We start from the raw sequence: 18,687 nt of genomic DNA, 5'->3' as shown, positions 1-18,687 counted from the left end.
GGGTCACAGCCACCCTCTCCCTACCCCCTAATACAGGAATGAAGAGGGTCCTGGGCTTCATTTGCTTATGAGTCTGTAACAGGCACTTGGGGTTCCTCCCCACACCCTTCTCCCTGGGGGAAATCATGCTCAGAATTCATCTACTACCTTCTCTCTTAGAGCTAGGACAGGGCCCCCCTCAGTGCAGAGAAGGAGAACAGGGTAGGACATGATGGCAAGGGACCATAGTCAAACCACTACTGACCTAACACGTTCACATAGCTGTAAGGGGTCCAGCCTGCTGTGTCTCTGTCAAGGGACTTGTTACTGAGCTGTTTGGAAAGTAGGAGAGCCGGTTAATACCTAGTACCTGGAGGTGCCCCCTGCCCACACTTCACTCTTCCCAGCCTTGTGCACCCACCTATGTCCTAGTGTTGAGGGAAAGGGAGAGCTAGGTGTTCTGTGAGAGGCCACCTTGGTGTGGCTGATGGCAGCAGAGCAGAGCATACACCCATTTAAGCTGTCTGGCTGAAGCTGTAGGGTTTCCAGGTCTTTGGGGAAAAGGAGGGCAGGGGAAGGTCCTCCCAAGGGCAGAGAACCTGCCTGAACCAAGCTGATCCTGACAGGGGTAGGTGTGCTCTGGCACTCTGCACCTGCAACATGAGGCCATCTCCCCACAGGATGGTGCTGAGGCCGCCTGCAACATCACTGGCACCTCGGCCACTGGACTGGGACTGAGTGTGAGAGTCTCCCTTTCATATGACCAAGGGGACGCTTCAGGGTATGATGTTCTTATGGTGCAATCTTTCCTCTTCCTGCTTTTCAGAGCCGTATGAGGCAAAGATGGTTATCTTCATTTTACAGGTCCTGCTTGTGGGTCCTACACTTGGTTACACAAGGAGTCTGTGGCAGAGCTGGGTCTACAATTCAGATGGTCTCAGCTGCAGGACCCATATGCATATTATCTCATCACAGGTGCCTGCTTTTGCTACCTATGTCTTATCTGCCAGGCTGAGGGGTCTTGGACCACACAGAGCCACTTTGGACCCTGGGGTAAGGTGAGCCGGAGAGTTAATAAGTGGGCTGCTCTGCAGGAACTCCAGCACTTTACTGAAAGTGGCTGACACTTTTCTATTAGACCAAGAATGACATAGCCACAAAGGACCTTGTCATCCCTGGCATCCTCTGTCTCTTACCTGCTGCAGCCTTGATAATGTGGCTCTAGTTAATCAAGGGCCTCCTCCTGGGAAGTGCAATTCCTTTCCCTTAGCTTTCAGTTCCTCGGATAAGCCTAAAGCTGAAGCTGGGAATGGGGATCTGAGCTATAGGGCTGTGTATGGGGCTGATGGCCACAGTCTTGCATATAGGCCTCAAGGCATCCTGTGTGCAGCGCTCCCATTTGGAAAATCAAAGGTGTGTGGCCTTGGAGTGCTGGCTTGACAGTGGTTGTCCTTGGTTGTACAGTATCTGGCCTAGGGGGTTCAAGCTGCATTGCTGTCAGTTCTGTGGAGCAGACAGGGAGAAAGATTTCCCCGAGCTCTAGGGCAGAGGCCTGGAATATAAAAACTGCTCCTGTCCATGTTCCTGGCAGGAGGGGTGTTACAGGAAGCCAGGAGTCTGGGCCTGCTATTGTGTGTATATACATAGGTGGGTGTCAGGAGGTATGGGCAGCATGAGCCTGTCAAACATTGTGGTCCTTGAGGCTGTTCTTCCTCATTTCTGAACCTCCCACTCTGCCAGGTATGGGTCCTGGTACACCAGCAGGGCTTACTACACATGTGTTCTGAGACATCCTTGCCCAAGGGCCTGTAAGATGACATCTTGCCACCAGCCCAGGGTTATGCTCGGAGCTGTGAGGGAAGGCCCACAGGACTCGCTGATAACGAGAACACTAACTGTGGCTGATGTTTGGGTCCCACGTCCCTTGCATTAGTTCTGATTATAATAAATGGTTGTGCACTGATGACGTGTTGTATGTCCAGGTACAAGGACATGAGCTGGTTACCTGAGTAATAGTGGTTACTCTCTAATGTGCTGATTGCATACATGGTATTGGTAACCTACTGCAGTGATTGGTGGTTTGTAGTGTAGTATTTTGATTATATGTGTTAACATGTGGCAAAAGTGGCTACATGGTGTACATAGTTATGTGACAAGGTTACACATGATTATATGATCACATGGCTTGGTACCAACTGGTTGCACACAGGGTGTGGGGGTTTGTTATACTGAGTGATGCTGTGGTTAGTTACATGTGATTCCTATTGGTTACATGGTGCTTGTTTGCTCCATGTAACCTGCAGGTTCCCTGTTACATGCTTACAGAGTGTTTACATGTCCCATGGACCACAGGGCTGTGTTTAATGTATTGGCAGTTAGTTCCAGGGGACCTTCCAGTGTGTGTGTATGTGGGGGGGTGTGGGGGGTGGTGGTTACAGTTCCTTTCTGGGCAGAGGTGAGGGCCGAATGGGTGGACAGGGGCTGGGGAGTCAGGGGCCCGGTACCTTGGTGGGGCTGTTCCTGTCCAGAGTGCTGGCCTGGCTGGTGGCAGGCCCGCTGCACTCCAGTGCGTAGTAGCTGGAATTGGAAAAGCACTGGGCATGGCTGCTACTTTGAGACAAATCTGGGAAGAGAACAAGTTGCCACATACCATCATACTCTTGCCCCTGGCATGAGATGCCCCAATACTAATGCTTGGGCTGGTCAGCCTTGAGGGTGCTCTGCAAAGGGATAGCCAAGTCCTCCATCCCCCAAACTTTTGGCATCCACTACCCCTACTGAAATTTGTGGAGCCTGATTTCCCCTTCCCTTGCAGTGGCCTTCCCTGAAGCATGCAGGATGCACAATAATGCTGCCAGTGTGAAGGGTGGCACCAGGAGCATGGATGAGGAAACGTTGGCTTTGACAGCCTCGCTTGTCCCGCAGTCAATACTTAGGGCTGTGCTGATCCTCTCCTGCCTCCCCCAAGGTTAGATCCCAGTAGTGAGGCCATAAAGAGAAACCTACTCCCCTTGGCTCCAGTCCTGCCCTCCTGCCCTGTGGTTTCCAGGACCTCTTGATAGGGCAGGGGAATTCCAGTGGAATGGCATGGGAAAACCTGGCCAACCTTGCTTATTACAGTCATAGATGAAAATCCCCAAATCTCTGGGCTTTCATCAGAGGATACCTGCTCTGGTTGAAACCCCAGGATGGGAGTTGGGAGGTGGCGGGATTGTAGGCCAGGGACTCTGAAGGTAAGGTGTATATCTGGGCCACCTTCTATCCTATAGCACCTAGCATGGAGCTGGGCACACAGTAGGCAACATGTAGCCAGAAAGGGCTGACATGATGTTGGTTTTGTAAATATAAGGTGTAGGAGGCTTCATTCAGATCAGCCACGAGCAATGGGGCCAGCTGGAGTGAGCTCTCATCCTTGTGCTCAGGGCTGAGGGCAATTTCAGAGCATTTCAATCTCTTCTTTTTAACTAAATATGAAGCAAAAAGCCTTCCTTATTTCTAAGGCAGCAGTCCAGGGTTGAGGGGAGAGGAAGGATCTGACCCAATAGTGTGTGTGTCCCCCGAGCCCCCACACCCAGAATCCCGTGGCTGATGTTTGAGAGTTACCACCACATTTATGGACAGACTGAGTTCCAATGGGCCTGGCCAGAGGGATGTTGCCCACACTTTCAGATCTCCCCCAAGTCAGGCACAATCCCCTTGGGGCTCTCCTGACTCTGGGAACTGGGAAGGGAGGTTTACTCTGAGACCTTCACCCAAAGGAGCAAAATTAGGACAGGGTCCTGAGTTGTCAGAGCCATCAGGCTGGGGAAAGGTTCCCCTGGAGAGTTTAGGAAAGTTGCTCTTTAGGTGGGTGCTCTTGTGGCTGAATGATGGGAAGGTCTGGGGAAATGGAAGGAGGCTCCTAATCACAGGCACTCAGAGCTGGGGGCCCAGGAAATGACACCCCACGGGACCTCATCTACCTTTCTCAAGTAGGCTCCTGCTCTCGACTCCCATCATCTCTCTCGGGGAGTCTGAGCCTCCAGCCCCACCCACCCTGCAGGCATCACCACCCACCTTGAGCAGTAAACTCAGGGGCCCCTCAAGGATATGTTGTGGCTCTTCCTGAGTGGTGTGTGTGAGGGAGACGGGAATGCTGGGGGATAGCCCTTACCTGAGAGGGAGTAGTCAGTGCTGGTCATCCTCATGGCAGGTGTGTAGGAGACGCGGGGAGCCAGGTCGCGGTCCTTCTCTTTCTGCCGGCGTCGGCGCCAGGCAAAAAGGCCCAGCAGCATCACAATGAGGAACAACAGGAGGACAATGCCTGTGACAGCACCCACCGAGTGCCGCTCTGCACCCAGCGCCGGGCTGATCTTGGTGTAGGGATTCAGCTCCTCCATCATGAGGGCGGCTGTGGGTGGAGGGAGGGCCTCAGCTGGGAAGCCTGCTGGCTCTTCAGATCTCTGTGGGCCCTGGACTCCTAACACTAGGAGGCTTGGTTCTGGTCCCGGCCCTAGTCTTTAATTCCCGTGATCCCAATCCCTTACTGTGCCTATTTCTTCAGTTGCCTAAAGTGAGTGGAGTCCTAGGGAACTCCCCAGGGACAAATGTGATCGTGGATCGGAAACAAAACAATGTTTGAATATTTTACTCTTCTTCAAAAAATAAGTTAGATAATAACTCATTTAACCTTCCCAGCAGCCTGGTGAAATAAGGACAGTTTAATTCTCTTTCACAAATGGAGAAACTGAGTCACTGAAAGGTTAGGTAACTTGCCCAAGATCAACCAGTAATTGGTAGTGTCAGGTTTCTCATGAGTCGGAAAAACTGGACTCAGCCCCTCTCCCTGCTTACTAGCTGTGTTTCTTAGATGTGACTTAGAGAGTCCTCAGTTGGCTCAGTAATTGCACCCTCTGCAGGGGACTGTGAGCACGACCTGACAGACTGACAATGACAGCTGTGAGTGCTGTACCAGTGTGCCCATGATTACTTCCCACAAAACCCCTCTTGATATATGTATAGGCTAACGCCCATCAGAATGCAATGTGCATGGTTTTGGTCCCTTTTCTGTCATGTGGATAACTGAGCCCATTTTTATCCCCCATTTCCGTAGAACCAATAGCAATAGAACTCACTACCTGTTTGCAGCACTTTACATAGGGGTCTTATGTATACAAACCATTTCTCAAGGGCTCACATTATTTCAACTTGGTCATCCCAACTGCCCTATGGAGGTCTTCGGACTGTAGACCCGGAGCCAAGGCTGAGCCCCTTGGGGTTCCTTGGCTCTCAGTGGAACATCGTGCCATGAAGGAAGACAAGGGCTAATCTAATCTACTCTTTCCTCTTTGCATGTGGAGTAACAGGCCCAATAAAAGGAAATGCCCTGCCCAAGGACACCTAGCAGGTTGGCAGACCAGAATTTGGTAGATCTTCAGATGGCCTGGTCACTTTCCCCAGCACTAGCTTGTGGTTACCCTTGCTTGGCTCACAGGAAGCTGCCAAGGATGAGCACAGTGAAGCTGAGGCTGCCTGCTCCATCCGCTCTCCAGCATCTGGAAACTCCTCCCTCCCTTCTCCACCCACCTTACTCCCCCTCTCTGCCCAAAGGTGAATAAAGTCACGAAGTGTCCTTATACAATCCAGTTGTTCCTGCTGGGATCTCCCTAGAGTCTGCCTGCATGCCCTTCCCACAGCCCCTTGCCTGAGACTCTGCCCTCTGTGTATTACCTTGGTCACACCTGATTCCTTTGAATCCAGAGCTGCAATAACAGGTGCCAGTGACGTGGTCACAGGTGGCATTGTTCATGCACTCACATAGCTGCTGACAGCCATAGCCAAAGGTTCCTGGGGCACATCCTGTGTAACATGAAGAGTTGGGGTAGACAGTGAGATGCAGCCACACTCCACCCTCTCGTCCATACATGGGCAGCTCTGCCTCACAGACTGGAACCTACTTCTTTCTCTAGCTACTGCTATGCTTTGATTTGATACTTGGGGGCAGACAGCACCTCTACCCCTGAGTTGGGGGACACCCACCCCTATTTCCTTCACATTTAACACATTTATACAGTATCCTCCACATGCCAAGCCCTAAGCTGGGTGCCATAGGGGCTGCAAAGAAGGATCGAACAAGGTCTGCCTCCCTCATGACCCCTCAGGCTTGTGCTGTGCCTCAACAATCCACCATCCCCACCCAACTGGAGGAAGAAACCAAACACCAACGCAGGCATGATCTTCGGCGCCTTTCCTTGGAAGTTACTCCAGAAGTCAAGGGAGCAGGGTGTGGAGCCCGGAATGGGGGGCCCTTGAAGAGGGAGGCTGAGGCCCGGCCCCGACACCCAGGGGCATGGGTTGGAACAGCTTACTCTGCTCGCAGTGTTTCCCGGTGAAGCCTGTGCGGCAGGTGCACTTGCCGCTGATGTGGTCACAGCTGGCACCATTCTGACACTGGCACACGCGCCCACAGTCCTTCCCATAAAATGCTGCTGGGCAGCCTGGAGAGACAGGGTGGGGGCAACTGGGGAGGTGCAGCTGGGACCAGACCTGTCTCCTGCCACCTCTCTCTGAGCATAGAGTGAAGACTAGTGAGACCATGCACCTGGGCCTTTCCCACACTCTGAACCCTCACACTGAGGGGGTGGCGAGTCATTTGGACAAAGGTGTCCTGGAACTAGAAGCCAGGCTGGGGTCTCCTGGCTGTGTAGTAACAGGCTACTCCTCTTCACCCTGGGCCCCCCTGTCCAAAGGAGGTCTGGTCTTGGTGATTGCTGGGGAATCCGCCAGCCCTGGCCTCCTGAGACTCTGGGCTCTAACCCCTTCATCCAACCAAGCTTCTCAATCCTAGAGGTGGGAGTGCTCCCAGCCCAGAGGCCTCCTCTCCCCCAGCCCTTGGACCCCACCTCCTCCCGCCTTCCACAGAGGCCCTGAACAATGCCCAAGGCCCCCAGCAGGCCCCCACGGGATTCTGAGGAGCTGGAGGCCAGGAGGCGGAGCTTACGCTGCGTGCAGAAGAGTCCAGTCCAGCCTGGGGTGCAGTGGCAGGCCCCATCCTCTGCGCTGCAGCGCGCTCCATTGTGGCAACTGCATGTGTGGAAGCAGGCAGGGCCCCAGAACCCAGGGGGGCAAGCTGGGGGAGGGTGGGATGGGAGGATAAGGGCAAGGCAGAGAAGAGCAGAGGAAAGGGAGAGAGAGGATGGAAGGGTGCATGTCAGAGTCAAGATGCCAGGAGGCATCCAGGTGGCATTTCCTGACTTGGGGGCGGGGGGAGAGGGGGTTACCGTATTCTCAGAATTCCTCTGTTCACTAAGTCCAGATTCTCTGCCCACTCTCAGCTCTGAGGGCTCCTTAAACCTCCCCTCTTGGGACTGACTGATTTGGAATGTGTGTGTGTGTGTGTGTGTGTGTTGTAAACATCCTAGTTTACTATGTGAACACTGAGCGCTAACTTCCCCATGAGGATGGGAACTTCCCCAGGGTAGGGACTCTGCTCTTTTGGCTGGTGAGCTCCCTGAGGATGGCACCTGTGTCTCCATCAGAACAGAAATTCCCTCAGGCCAGACCATCTCACTGGGACCTCCCTAAAGGGTACGGGCTGGGTCTCACCCATCAGCCAAGGAGTTACACAGAGCATTAGATTGGATACACCTTATATGAACAGCCCCCAGAATGCCCTGTCTAGGCCTAAATGGTGCCCAGGACCATTCATATGGGACACCCACAGGATGCCCTTGCCCCTATAAGGTGACTGCCCTGGCCTCACCTCACTTCCCTACTCCCTAACTCCAACATGCCAGTCAGTCCTTGCCCCCTCTTCTCTCCATCCAAACATAGGGGCTACTCTTTGCTCAGGTGCTGATGGAGTGTTAATTTTCAGTATTAACAATATTAATTGTTAATATTGTATATTAACAATATTAATACCTTTGATACTGGCAGTTAATAATGCCAGTGATCAATCCTAATAATTCATCATATTAGCTAGAGAGCTAAGCGGGACTCAGGTGGACATTCCTATCACAGGAAATTTCAGCTCTGGGAGGTAGAGGCACCAGTGGCAAGGAGTGGGGTCATTGGGGGCCTTACCTGGGGTAGGGGACATTCCCAGGAGGCAGCAGCTTACCCTGTGAGCAGTCCTTGCCAATCCATCCAGGCAAGCACTGGCAGGAGCCATCGATGGGGCTGCAGGTCCCATTGTTGGCACAGGAGCAGAGCTGGGCACAGTCCTGCCCAAAGCGCCCTCCAGCACATACTGTGGGCACAGGACAGTTTGGTACCTGCCCTTCCATCAGTACTCAGACTACCACCCACAGCTGCATTCCCAGAAGTTTCCAGACTATAGCCATGACCATCCTGGTCTATTTAGGAGCTGCCCATCTCAGTCCTTCTCCATCTGCACAGGAATGAGTTCCCCCCTCGTGCCCACAGCTGCACCCCCTCCAGCAGAGGAACCGATTGAAGCCCATGGGGTAGGATCACTTGACTGAGGTCTCACAGACACAAGTGGAGAGCTGGGAATCCCACCGCTGCACCCATCCAGTGCTCCCTGCACTGCTCCACAGCCTCTGCCCTCCGTTACCACACTCTTGCCAACATTACTAATCCCATAGCCATGAGGGCAGAGAATGTAGCTGGAAGGAGAGGGACAGATGCAGAAGGCAGGTCTCTCTGCTGTCTATTGGCCCTGAATGTCTATCCTGTCCACCTATTTCCTCTGTTTCTCCAAATCTGACCTGTTCCTCAAGCCTCAGCTCAGCCCTGTCCTCAGGAGAGCCCCCTGGGTCTACAGGGAGCTCTCCCTCACCAAGCTTCCAAGGTATTTCCACCCTGAGTCCCTTGTAGGATTTGGTGTCAGCCCCTCCTGGAGGAGTCACTCATTGGCCCCTGGAAGAAGGGCTAGTTTCCTCAGCTAGGCCACAAGCAACTTTAGGACTTGGTCTGAGTGTTAATCAAGCACCCCCTTTCATTTCCCGCTGCAATCCTTCCTCTACCTTCTTCCTACAGCTTTAGCTCTCTGAAGCACAGTTGTCTTCATGGCACACCTGAGCCTTGCCTGGCATCCTCAGTGGCTCCCCGGTGCCCCAGAATAACATCTAGATCCTAGAGATCAGCACTTAATCTATCTCATCCAGACACATGAGCCACTAATTCACACACCACTTTCCAAATGCACCTCATGCCTATCTTCACTCTAGCTCTTCCCTTCCCTGACCCTCATTCCAGCTGTAGAAATCCTACCCTGCCTACAGGACTCATCTTAAGTGCCACCTCCTGCATGATCCCACTGTAAGAAGTGGCTAGTCCTTCATTATCAATTTTCTTCTTCCTTAGTAGAGTCTCGAGTTTCAGCTGGGCCCATGGCCCCCTGAACTAAAGAATTTATTTCCCTGGCTCCTACATAGCTTGGTGTGGCCATAGGACTACACTCTGGCCAATGGTAAGTGGAAATTTGTGTCTCTTTGCCTGTTCTCCTTGTTGAAAGATAATGTAGAGTATGGATAAGAATGTTGCGTGAGATGGCTGGAGCTCAAGCAGCCATCTTTCATCAGACATGGAAGCCATGTGCTGAGATGGGAATAGCTGAACAAGAGAGAAGGGGCCTGGGTCCCTGACATCTTTGTAGGATACCCTACCATTCCCCAGTGGCCAACTTCTGGGTCTTCTCCCTGTTTTATTTTTAATGTGTGAGGAACATAATGTTTGTCATTTTCAAACCAGATATTTTGGGTTTTTATGTCAACTACTAGAGGCCTGTTGCATGAAATTCATGCACTGATGGGGGGCGGAGGGGCGGGGGGGTTTTCCTCAGCCCAGCCCGCACCCTCTCCAATCTGGGATCTCTAGGGGGATGTCCAGCAGTTGAACATCCCTCTCACAATCTGGGACCGCTGGTTCCTAACTGCTCACCTGCCTGCCTGCCTGATTGCCCCTAACCACCTCTGCCTACCAGCCTGATCGCCCCCTAACTGCTCTCCCTGCCGGCCTGATTGCCCCTAACTGCCTCTGCCTCAGCCCCTGCCACCGTGGCTTTGTCCAGAAGGATGTCTGGAAGAAGTCCAGTCTAATTAGCATATTACCCTTTTATTAATATAGATAGCTGAACTTGATCCCACCTGATTCACTTCTCTGTTCTGGGGAGCTATTTGTTTCTGTTGGAGCTTCTAGAACACTCTGCTAATTTCTTCCCTGGTGTTCTGTTACTGTGGCTTGTAAGCCTGTTTCAGGCCAGGCCTGGGTTCTACCCATGTTTGTGTCCCCCACAATGCCTGGAGAAACAACAGTCTCTTAGGCACAGTGGCTGAGTGTGTGGAAATACACTGGTCACCTCTCCCCACTCGTCTCCCAGGTTCTGCTGTGAAAGGCAGCGCTTAAAAATGTCCCCTCTAGCCCTAACTGATTTGGCTCAGCAGATAGAGTGTCAGCCTGCAGACTGAAGGGTCCTGGGTTCAATTCTGGTCAAGGGCATATGCCCAGGTTGCGGGCTCGATCCCTGGTGGGGGGCGTGCAGGAGGCGGCCAATCAATGATTCTCATCATTGATGTTTCTCTCCCTCTCTCTTCCTCTCTAAAACCAATAAAAAATATATATTAAAATCAGACAATCAATAAAAAAGAAAAATTAAAAAAAAGTTCCCCTCTAGACTCCAGGCTTTTTGAGGGCAGGAACTTGGCTTTCTTGCTCTTTGTTGGGTCTGAGTGGCCAGCACAGTACTTGGTATGCATCAATCACTCGGGAAATGTTGCAGAATAGGTCCCAGGAGCAGCGACCTTCCAATAGTTTCTGCTAGAAACTCCTGTCCCTTTGAGCTCCTCTCAGTTCAGCAGACTCTCCTCAAAGCCCAGTACCAGCAGCCCTACACCCTCCAGGCTTCCTTGCATTCCTGTTATGGGGGAGGAACTCCACACGGAGGATCACGGGGAAGCCTTGATTCTTGAAGAGAAGCAACTTCCCCAGGGCCCAGGCCTCTCCAACCTTTGGGCTGCACTCCCCTTTATGCAACACTGCCTGGCACCCATATGGCCAGCCCTTCCCCAACCAGATAGCATCTGTGCCTCGGATCATTGTCCACTCTCTCTCTTCTGGACACGATCAGTGGTTGGGACAAATAGTAAAAACAGCGTGGTACGCCATGCTCTCTGGTCGAAAGCCTTGGGCTTAGGTTTTATGTGTTCAACAAGCCCTTCTATGGCACTTCTGTGCCCCAGACACTATTCAAAGTGCTTCACAAATATGAGTTCAGTGAACCTTGTAACACTCTCATTATTCTATATTTTCATTATTATTCCTTTTCATTAACTCTATTTCAGATGAGAAAACTGAGCAACCGAGAGGTTAAGTAACTTGCCCAGGTCACACAGCTGGGAAGTTCTGTCACTTACTGGCTAAGGAGCTTTGAGCAAACCACATCACTCCTCTGAGTGTTTCCCCATCTGTGAAATGGGGATTTTAGTCTCAGGCTGTGGTTAATAGCTATGGGCAGGGTGGCTGATGGGGGCCCTGTGCTCCTGGTAAAACCCCTACTTCCTTCCAGGGCAGGTCCACTGCCTGGAGGATGATAAACATATCTCCTCTTTGCAGTTCAGGCTCTGGCTTCAGCTTCCTGAAAAACATGTAGTCCAGGCCCTCTGGGAGGTGTTGATTTGGGGAACTTATCCCCCCGTCCTGGCTAGAGCTTTCCACCCGCGCCCCCCATCTCTAAAACAAATTCTGAGCTTCTCTAACAAGACCATCTTATCTTTGAAGTCTTTGTCACAGACACAAGTCTTTGACAAATCTACCCACAGAACTGCTAATGTGATTAGTATAATACATTAATTGGGCCACTTCATAGCTGAATCAAGAGTGAGGCACAGAGAGGGGTGGTGGAGAGAAGGGGGGCTGGTGAAAAGAAAACATCTGGTTATATTTAATCTATGTTTAATGATTCTGCATGAGCAATGTCTGTAATTTGTAACTCGCTGAAAAGCTGGTCATTAGAAAGTGTCAGTTCAATTTTTTACAAGGTTTGAGACTTAACCAGGGCAGTTGCCATTAATAGCAAACTCTATTAGATCTATATGTGGAAAATACACATTAGGCCAGTGGGCGATAAATCAGACATCGCAGGATCTGAGAGTTACTCCTCGGGCTGCTTAGGTCCTAATTTAGACTCAGCCTATCTGTATTGATGGCGGGGTCTCTGGTGTTTAATAAGTAAACCTCCATGTGTCAGGTTATGATTAAGCCGTCCTAGGAGGGCTGCAAGCAAATGAAACTGTCACATATGTTTCCCTGGGGCCCAAACTTCTCATGACCTCAGAGCATCATGGAGTCAACTTTTCACTCATACATATTAACGGCCCATCCACTTATAAAAATAGCCCAGCTCAGTGGTGATTATTCATCAAAAGAATCAGTTCCCTGGGAGGTAGTGAGCTCTCAATGGAAGTATTTAAGCAGAGGCCAGATGAGATTCCTGCACAGATGACCTTGATGTTGCTTTTAGCTCTAAGTGTACCTTAGTCTAAGATCCCTTCCCTCCTTCCAGGTTAGAGTGCAAATTCTGTAACCTTGTGTTCAAAGCTGTTCCGACGGCCCCGACCACCTCCCCAGCCTTTCCCATCCCCAGCTCCGCCATCCTCCAGCTCATCCCCACTGCTGGACGGTCGCGTGTCCGTTCCCCTGTGCTTTGCCCAGGCTGTTTCCTCTACCCGAATGCCTCCTTCCTTCTCTGCCTTTCAGGCTGAGGCCCAGTGAGGTCCTGCCCAGCATGGAGCCATCTCCCAATGCACACTGCCCTGGGGACACTAAGCCGGGGCTGCAATAAGCCGTGGTGTGTGCTGGAGCCAGCTTCGACCTTTGCACTGTTGTTAAATATTCAGGATTTCTGTGACAGGTGTTAAACCACTGGAATCAGCCATAGTGGGAATATTTTATAGAAATTTGCAAACATTATAAATCAGAGCGCTCCCCCACAGAGAGCCAGGTTAGCAGCACACCAAAGCAAATAAGCTTTGAGTGGCAGGGGCTGGCTGGAGTTGGTGTTGGGAAGGATTCCGCAGCTGAGACAGGAAACGGGGTGGTGTGTGATTAGTGATGTTGGCCTGAGTGCGAGGGGAGGAGGACTGTAGAGTTGCCATCCCCAGTTGAAGCCAGAACCGACTCCTCTGAGCTCCCACAGCTTTCTCTGCCTCTACCACTCGGCCCTCATATAAGCCATGAGGACCTCACCTACGCTTGTTTTATTTTTCACCCATTTAGCATGGGCTTTGGCATCAGAATTTGTTCCTTGCTCTGCCACTTGCTAGCTGTGAGACCTTCGAGAAATGATGTGAGCTCTCTGAGCCTGTGCCTTTAACTGCATCATGGCTTTGTCCTATGCCTCATGGTGCCCAGGTCTTAGAAAGGTGGGCCCAAGCCCTGAAGAGGCAAGGAGCTGCCTCCACAGATTATGATGAGCCTTCCAAACCCTTTCCTCCCTCCCAGGACTCCTCACCTCCCTGGCTCCCTTCCCCCGAGACAGTACCTTGGTTGCAGAGGGCTCCGGAGAATCCCGGGAGACACTCACAGCCGCCGCTGACGTGGTGGCAGGGCCCGCTGCTGTGCACGCAGAGGGGGCACGGCTGGGCGCAGCTGTGGCCATAGAACCCAGGGGGGCAGACTGGGGGTGATGGGGAGATGTGGTCAGCAGCCCAAAGGGCCTCAGCCAGCCCGGTTACCCTTCCAGTTCCACCTAGTGATGAAGGGAGGCTCCTCAAACATACAGGGAGAGCCGCTCCCACCACACCTTGGAGGGCCTGCCTCTGTGCAGAGAAGAGCTGTGGTCTGGTCCTCTTTCCATTGAGGGGCTGGGCCCTGAACTTGGGGGCAGAAAAGCCAGGGGGGCAGAGAGGGGACTAGAGGAAGGGCAGGCTAGTTCTAAATGGGAATGGATGGGAGGATGAGGTGACTGAGGTGAGGTCTGAGGATGGAGAAAGGGGGCTCAGCCTTACTTCTCTGGCATAAGGGTCCTCGGAAGCCAGGGGCACACTCGCAGCTCCCATCCTCTGGGGAGCAGGAGCCGCCATTCTCGCAGCTGCAGGAGACAGAGCAGTTGGGGCCCCAGCGACCAGGTGGACACGTGCTGTCACAGCGGATGCCTGTGGACCAGAGGCAGACTCAGGTCAGCGGTAAGAGGGGTAAGGGAAAAGGAAGAACAATGGGCCCGGCCGGCATGGCTCAGTGGTTGAGTGTCAACCTATGAACCCAGAGGTCATGGTTCTATTCCTGTGAGAGAGAGAAACATCCATGTGAGAGAGACACCTCAATTCGTTGCCTCTCACATGCATCTGAATGAGGCCAGGATTGAGCCTGCAACTGAGATACGTGCCCTTGATTGGAATTGAAGTCAGGACCCTTTGGTTTTCAGGCTGATGTTCTATCCACTGAGCCAAACAGGCTAGGGCCACATTAATTTTATTTGCATATAGCTGTCTAACTCGTTTAGTGCTATTTGTTAAAGTGTCTATAATTTCTTCATTCAATTGCCTTTGAGCTAGTATCTATATATATAAAAGCCTAATGTGCAAATTGTCCCCTCGAGAGTTCAACCGGGAGACTGGGAGTTCAATTGCGCCCTATGACGTGTGCTGACCACCAGGGGGTGGCATGGAATGAAGGAAGGCCCTGGCCAGCGGCCGGCAACCAGCAGCTGGGGAAGGGAAGCCCTGGCCAGCTGCCTGGAGACCCTGGTCGGCCCTGATTGCAGGCCAGGCCTAGGGACCCTACCTGTGCACAAATTTCGTGCACCAGGCCTCTGTTAAAGTTTAAAATGAGATTTGGCAAAGAGATGCGATTGTGGGAATAAGGGACCAGATCATAAGGGCCTCCTTCATTTTTGACATATTAGCTGGTATCTAAGGATAGGCCTGGGAAAAACCAACTATGGGGCAAGTGAGTGCTGTTACGGGGGTTGCACACACTGGGAGTGAGCTACTTGCCTACCCATGTTAGCCCAGGAGCCACTGGTTCTCCCTGGGTCCCAGCCAGCCAGCTCGGGCCTGGGACCCAGAGTGGGTGGGGTCTTTTCAGATTCTTTGACCACAGTCCTCGGTGCAATATGTATTTTATATCATAGGTGCACACATATGTATAATAGAAACCAAGCCTTTGAAAAATGACATTTACTGTGTATGATGCACTCTGATATTTTCTCTGCACTGTGATATATTCTATTCATTAAGAAAAAAGAAAGCTAGTTGTGACCAACAAATGGATTTAATGACCTTCAGTTTGACCTTCAGTGGTGGCCTACAGGGGATAGAAAGAGGAGTAAGGCCTACACATTCTTTTAGAGCAGAGAGGAAATTATGTGTTGGGGGTGATTACCTCCAAAGAAGGGATTTGAAAAGGCCCGAGGCTGGAGGCCCCAGCTCTGGGGTGGAGTTTGTTCTCAGGCAGAACATCTCACATGCATTAATTAGCTGAATGGACGGGGAGCGAGGGGGGCAGGGGGCCTAGAGACCTGTGTGGCTTTGGAAGGTATCAGGAGCTCAGAATATCAGAACAAGGATTTTGAGAGAAAGAAAAGGATGAAGACAGGCCCAGTGAACACAGCTAGTCCTAGCAGCGGAGGGAGAGCAGTGAGACCAATTTAGCTGGAATTGTACAAGCCCACCTGGGTGGCGGGGAGAGGGGGAGGAGGCAGGACAGCCGAGGGAACAGGCAGGAGGGGAAGCAACAGGCTCCACTCATCCTGCGGTGCCCGTCTAGCCTGGTGCCTGCGCCCTCTCCAGGACAGTGTGTCTGTGTGGAGGGTGAGGGCAGCTTCTCTCCAGGAAACAGGATCTTTCCCCAGTGAGAATCTGGAGGCCACACTCCACCCCTGGATGGAGGCCTCTCCCTGGGGAGTGCTGGGTGCACAGAGGTGAGTCCTGGACCTGCAGCATGGACTGACTGCAGGGGAGCCGGGGGAAGGGGAGACCAAGGGGAAGCCCTGAAGCTGTGCAAAACCAGAGGCTGCCATCGGTCCCAAGGAATTCTTTTCCCTCAGTTGTTGGCCCCAAGGAATTCTTTCCCCTCAGTTATTGGAACACCCAGGCTGCAGGCTGCAGGCATAGAGACTGCCGAAGTGTATTATCTCCACCTTGCCTTAGGACAAATTGTGTTAATAAAAGCAAGGGTCCTAGGTAAGGAGGTACTCTTCAGTTCCTTTGGCTGAAGGTCCTCTGACCCCCAGTGCCTTTCAAAATTATAGCTTGTCTCCAGACTCTTTATTAGTCTCTGGATTCCTATGTCATCTATATGCAGCCCCTTTTCCAGATTCCTGAACCCTTCTTGATGCTGGGACATGAACCCCGCAGAGACGCTGCTGTTCCTGGGGGCAAACGGACTAAGGTGGACTCCCCCATCTGATGGGACCTCTGATCCCGCCCACGCAGCAAATATTCTTTGTAGGATGACCAAGCACAAGTGTCATAGACCCGGCGCTTTGCTAGAACTATATGCAGACGTTGCTATGATTACTAAAGCACACTGCTTGCAAGACACCCTGCTTGCAAGACACCCTGCATCAAGCACTCTGAATTGATGGCAGCATTTGCTATTGTCTCCCCCCAGTTGGTGGGTATTGAAAGTACAGCCACTCTCATGTGTGGGATCCTCAAATTGCTTTCATGTCAGGAAGGGGCCTTTGTCTGGGAGATTAGAACCACAGGGATAAGGTGACGATGCTGGGATTGCAGGTGGCTTGCAAAGGCCCACTGGGTCCTAGGATTTGGCAATTATTCTATTCTAGGCCTTGATTCTGTGGGAGTGGGGCTCATGTTTGAACTTCATTTATGTCCTAAGAACTACCTGGAATTTAAGACTTTGGGACCTAAGTGGGGAGAAGGGCCCAGGGCTCCCTCTGTGCGGAGTGACCAGTTCTAGAAGGGGAGTTACTAGTGTGGTCGAAGGGGCTGACCTTGGCCTGGTGGGAGGCTCTCCAAATGCTGAAGGGGCATAGCTTCATCAGCTACCTTCTCTAGGCCCGTTTCCCTGTAGTTGAAGGGGGATAATTCCCCTGAGAGGTCCTGCCCTGCTAACCCCCAGGGAATCTCCCTGCTTCACTTTTCAGGACCCTCCACGCCTCTATATTGGGGTAAGAATCCACATACTGTGGCCTCTAGTTCATGCCCCAAGGCCAGCAGCCACTCAGCAGCCCTCATCCTATAGGGTCTCCTTCTCCAGGAAGCCTTCCTGGATGTCTGCCCAGGGATTCAAGGATCTAATTGATAGTCACCAACATACAGCTTTGTCCCCACCTGTTATTTGAATGTTTCGTGTATAGGAGTCCTGTCTCCCCCACCAGCAATTTGATGACAGAGACTCTGGTCTCCTGACACTTTGATCCTCCTTCCTTGGTCCTTCTAATGGATGGGGATGTCGTCTTGGTCATTTTTGCATCTCTGGTGCCCAGCACAGTGTCTGACACACAGTGGGTGCTTAGGGACCGCTGCTCTTTTCGAGTTTTGCCATTCACTGCGGGCAGGCCTGACACAGTGCTGGACACATGGTAGCCGCCAAATAAAGACTTGGTGAATGCTTGAGTGAGGAAATGCTAACTGAAGGAGTAGATGGCTCCCCCTGAAAATGGAATCCTGTGTCTCCCTTCCCTTGTCACTAATGTCCCGAGACCTTGGGCAACTCCCTTTCCTTGTCTGTAGCAGGAACAGGTTGGACTATTTCATCTTCAAGGTCTCCTACACTTTGAGAGGAAACACCATATATGGTTATAGGCCAGCTCCTTTCAATTTATCTCAAGAAACCTGTAGTAAGCACCTACTATGTGCAGGGCAAGATGAATTAGACATGAGGCCAGTCGTCAAGAAGCCTGTGGCTTATGGGGGCAAGGGGAGAAGACATGCACACACTTTGGGCGCCAGGCACAAGCAATATGCCAGGGGCTGGGGAGGGGCCACTGAGCAGGCGGCTGGGGCCTGTCCCCCACCCCCTCCCTATCTCTCCTCAGTCCCCTTCTGCATGATAAGCCCCAGGACATCAATCGCTCCTTTGAAATGTCTTCAGGACCATGTTTGGGGAAATTAGCTTTAGAACAGCAGAGGCTTTACTGAAAGGCTGTCCATCAAAGACAGGATTTCTAAGCACCAGATATCATTGAAATCTTATCAGCGCCCCTGAAATTAAGGCAATGAAAAATTAAAGTGGGTTTCTACTTGGCTCCAGCTAAGAGTCTAAGGTGCCAATGTCCTGAAGGGCAGGGCAAGGGGAGCCAGGTCGAAGATTCTGCCGAGGAGGCAATGTCCCTGGCCCTGGGCTGCTCAGAAACTTTCTGCTTCCAGAGAACAGAGGCTGCTCAGCAGCCGGTGTGAATTATTTATCTGAGGACGTCCACTGCCAGCAATGCCTGCATTTCCTTCTCCTGGGGCCCGGCTAGTGGGTTCATTGTCACAGTATATCATTATTCAGCACTTCCTGTATTCAAGGTTTACATTTACTGAGCACTTACTACGTGCCAGGTACTGTTAGCACTTACAGGTATTAATTCATTTAAGTTTCAAAAGGACCCTGTTGTTATAAGGATTATAATTATCTGCATTTTATGAATGGAGAATCCGGGCCCTGAGCGGTTAAAGGACCTGCCCAAGGTCACCAACCCGAACAGTCTGGCTGCACTCTTAGCCGCTGTGTTATTCATATCTCAGTGTGTGGCAGGCAGTGGATACAGTGGTGAACCAGGCGGATATGGTCCCTTCCTCCACAGCTGATGGT

The 18,687-nt window shown here is 51.8% G+C and overlaps 1 protein-coding gene and 1 long non-coding RNA gene across 7 annotated transcripts in view; one reads left to right on the top strand and one right to left on the bottom strand.

The window, feature by feature from the left end:
* The window catches only part of LOC107184238, a 15,477-nt gene extending 9,853 nt beyond the window's left edge, over positions 1-5,624 (top strand). The window contains exon 3 of the long non-coding RNA XR_001515066.1: positions 5,325-5,624. This is a non-coding gene — a long non-coding RNA (uncharacterized LOC107184238). The remainder of the gene's footprint in view (positions 1-5,324) is intronic.
* Positions 1-18,687, bottom strand: part of MEGF11 (multiple EGF like domains 11) — a 237,328-nt gene that overhangs the window by 11,232 nt on the left and 207,409 nt on the right. For 4 of the 6 annotated variants that reach the window (XM_015568478.1, XM_015568479.1, XM_015568481.1 and 1 more), the window contains exons 13-21: positions 13,929-14,075; positions 13,463-13,597; positions 8,081-8,209; positions 6,959-7,087; positions 6,327-6,455; positions 5,689-5,817; positions 4,133-4,369; positions 2,484-2,602; positions 245-311 (exon numbers count right to left, since the gene is read on the bottom strand). In XM_015568478.1, the coding sequence (XP_015423964.1) occupies positions 245-311; positions 2,484-2,602; positions 4,133-4,369; positions 5,689-5,817; positions 6,327-6,455; positions 6,959-7,087; positions 8,081-8,209; positions 13,463-13,597; positions 13,929-14,075 (1,221 nt within the window). The remainder of the gene's footprint in view (positions 1-244; positions 312-2,483; positions 2,603-4,132; positions 4,370-5,688; positions 5,818-6,326; positions 6,456-6,958; positions 7,088-8,080; positions 8,210-13,462; positions 13,598-13,928; positions 14,076-18,687) is intronic. The other 2 variants (XM_015568483.1, XM_006770760.2) reach the window with 2 other exon arrangements.

This window comes from Myotis davidii, unplaced genomic scaffold (assembly GCF_000327345.1).
Source record: "Myotis davidii unplaced genomic scaffold, ASM32734v1 scaffold461, whole genome shotgun sequence".
NCBI lineage: Eukaryota > Metazoa > Chordata > Mammalia > Chiroptera > Vespertilionidae > Myotis > Myotis davidii.
This window is presented reverse-complemented; position numbering and strand designations above follow the sequence as displayed.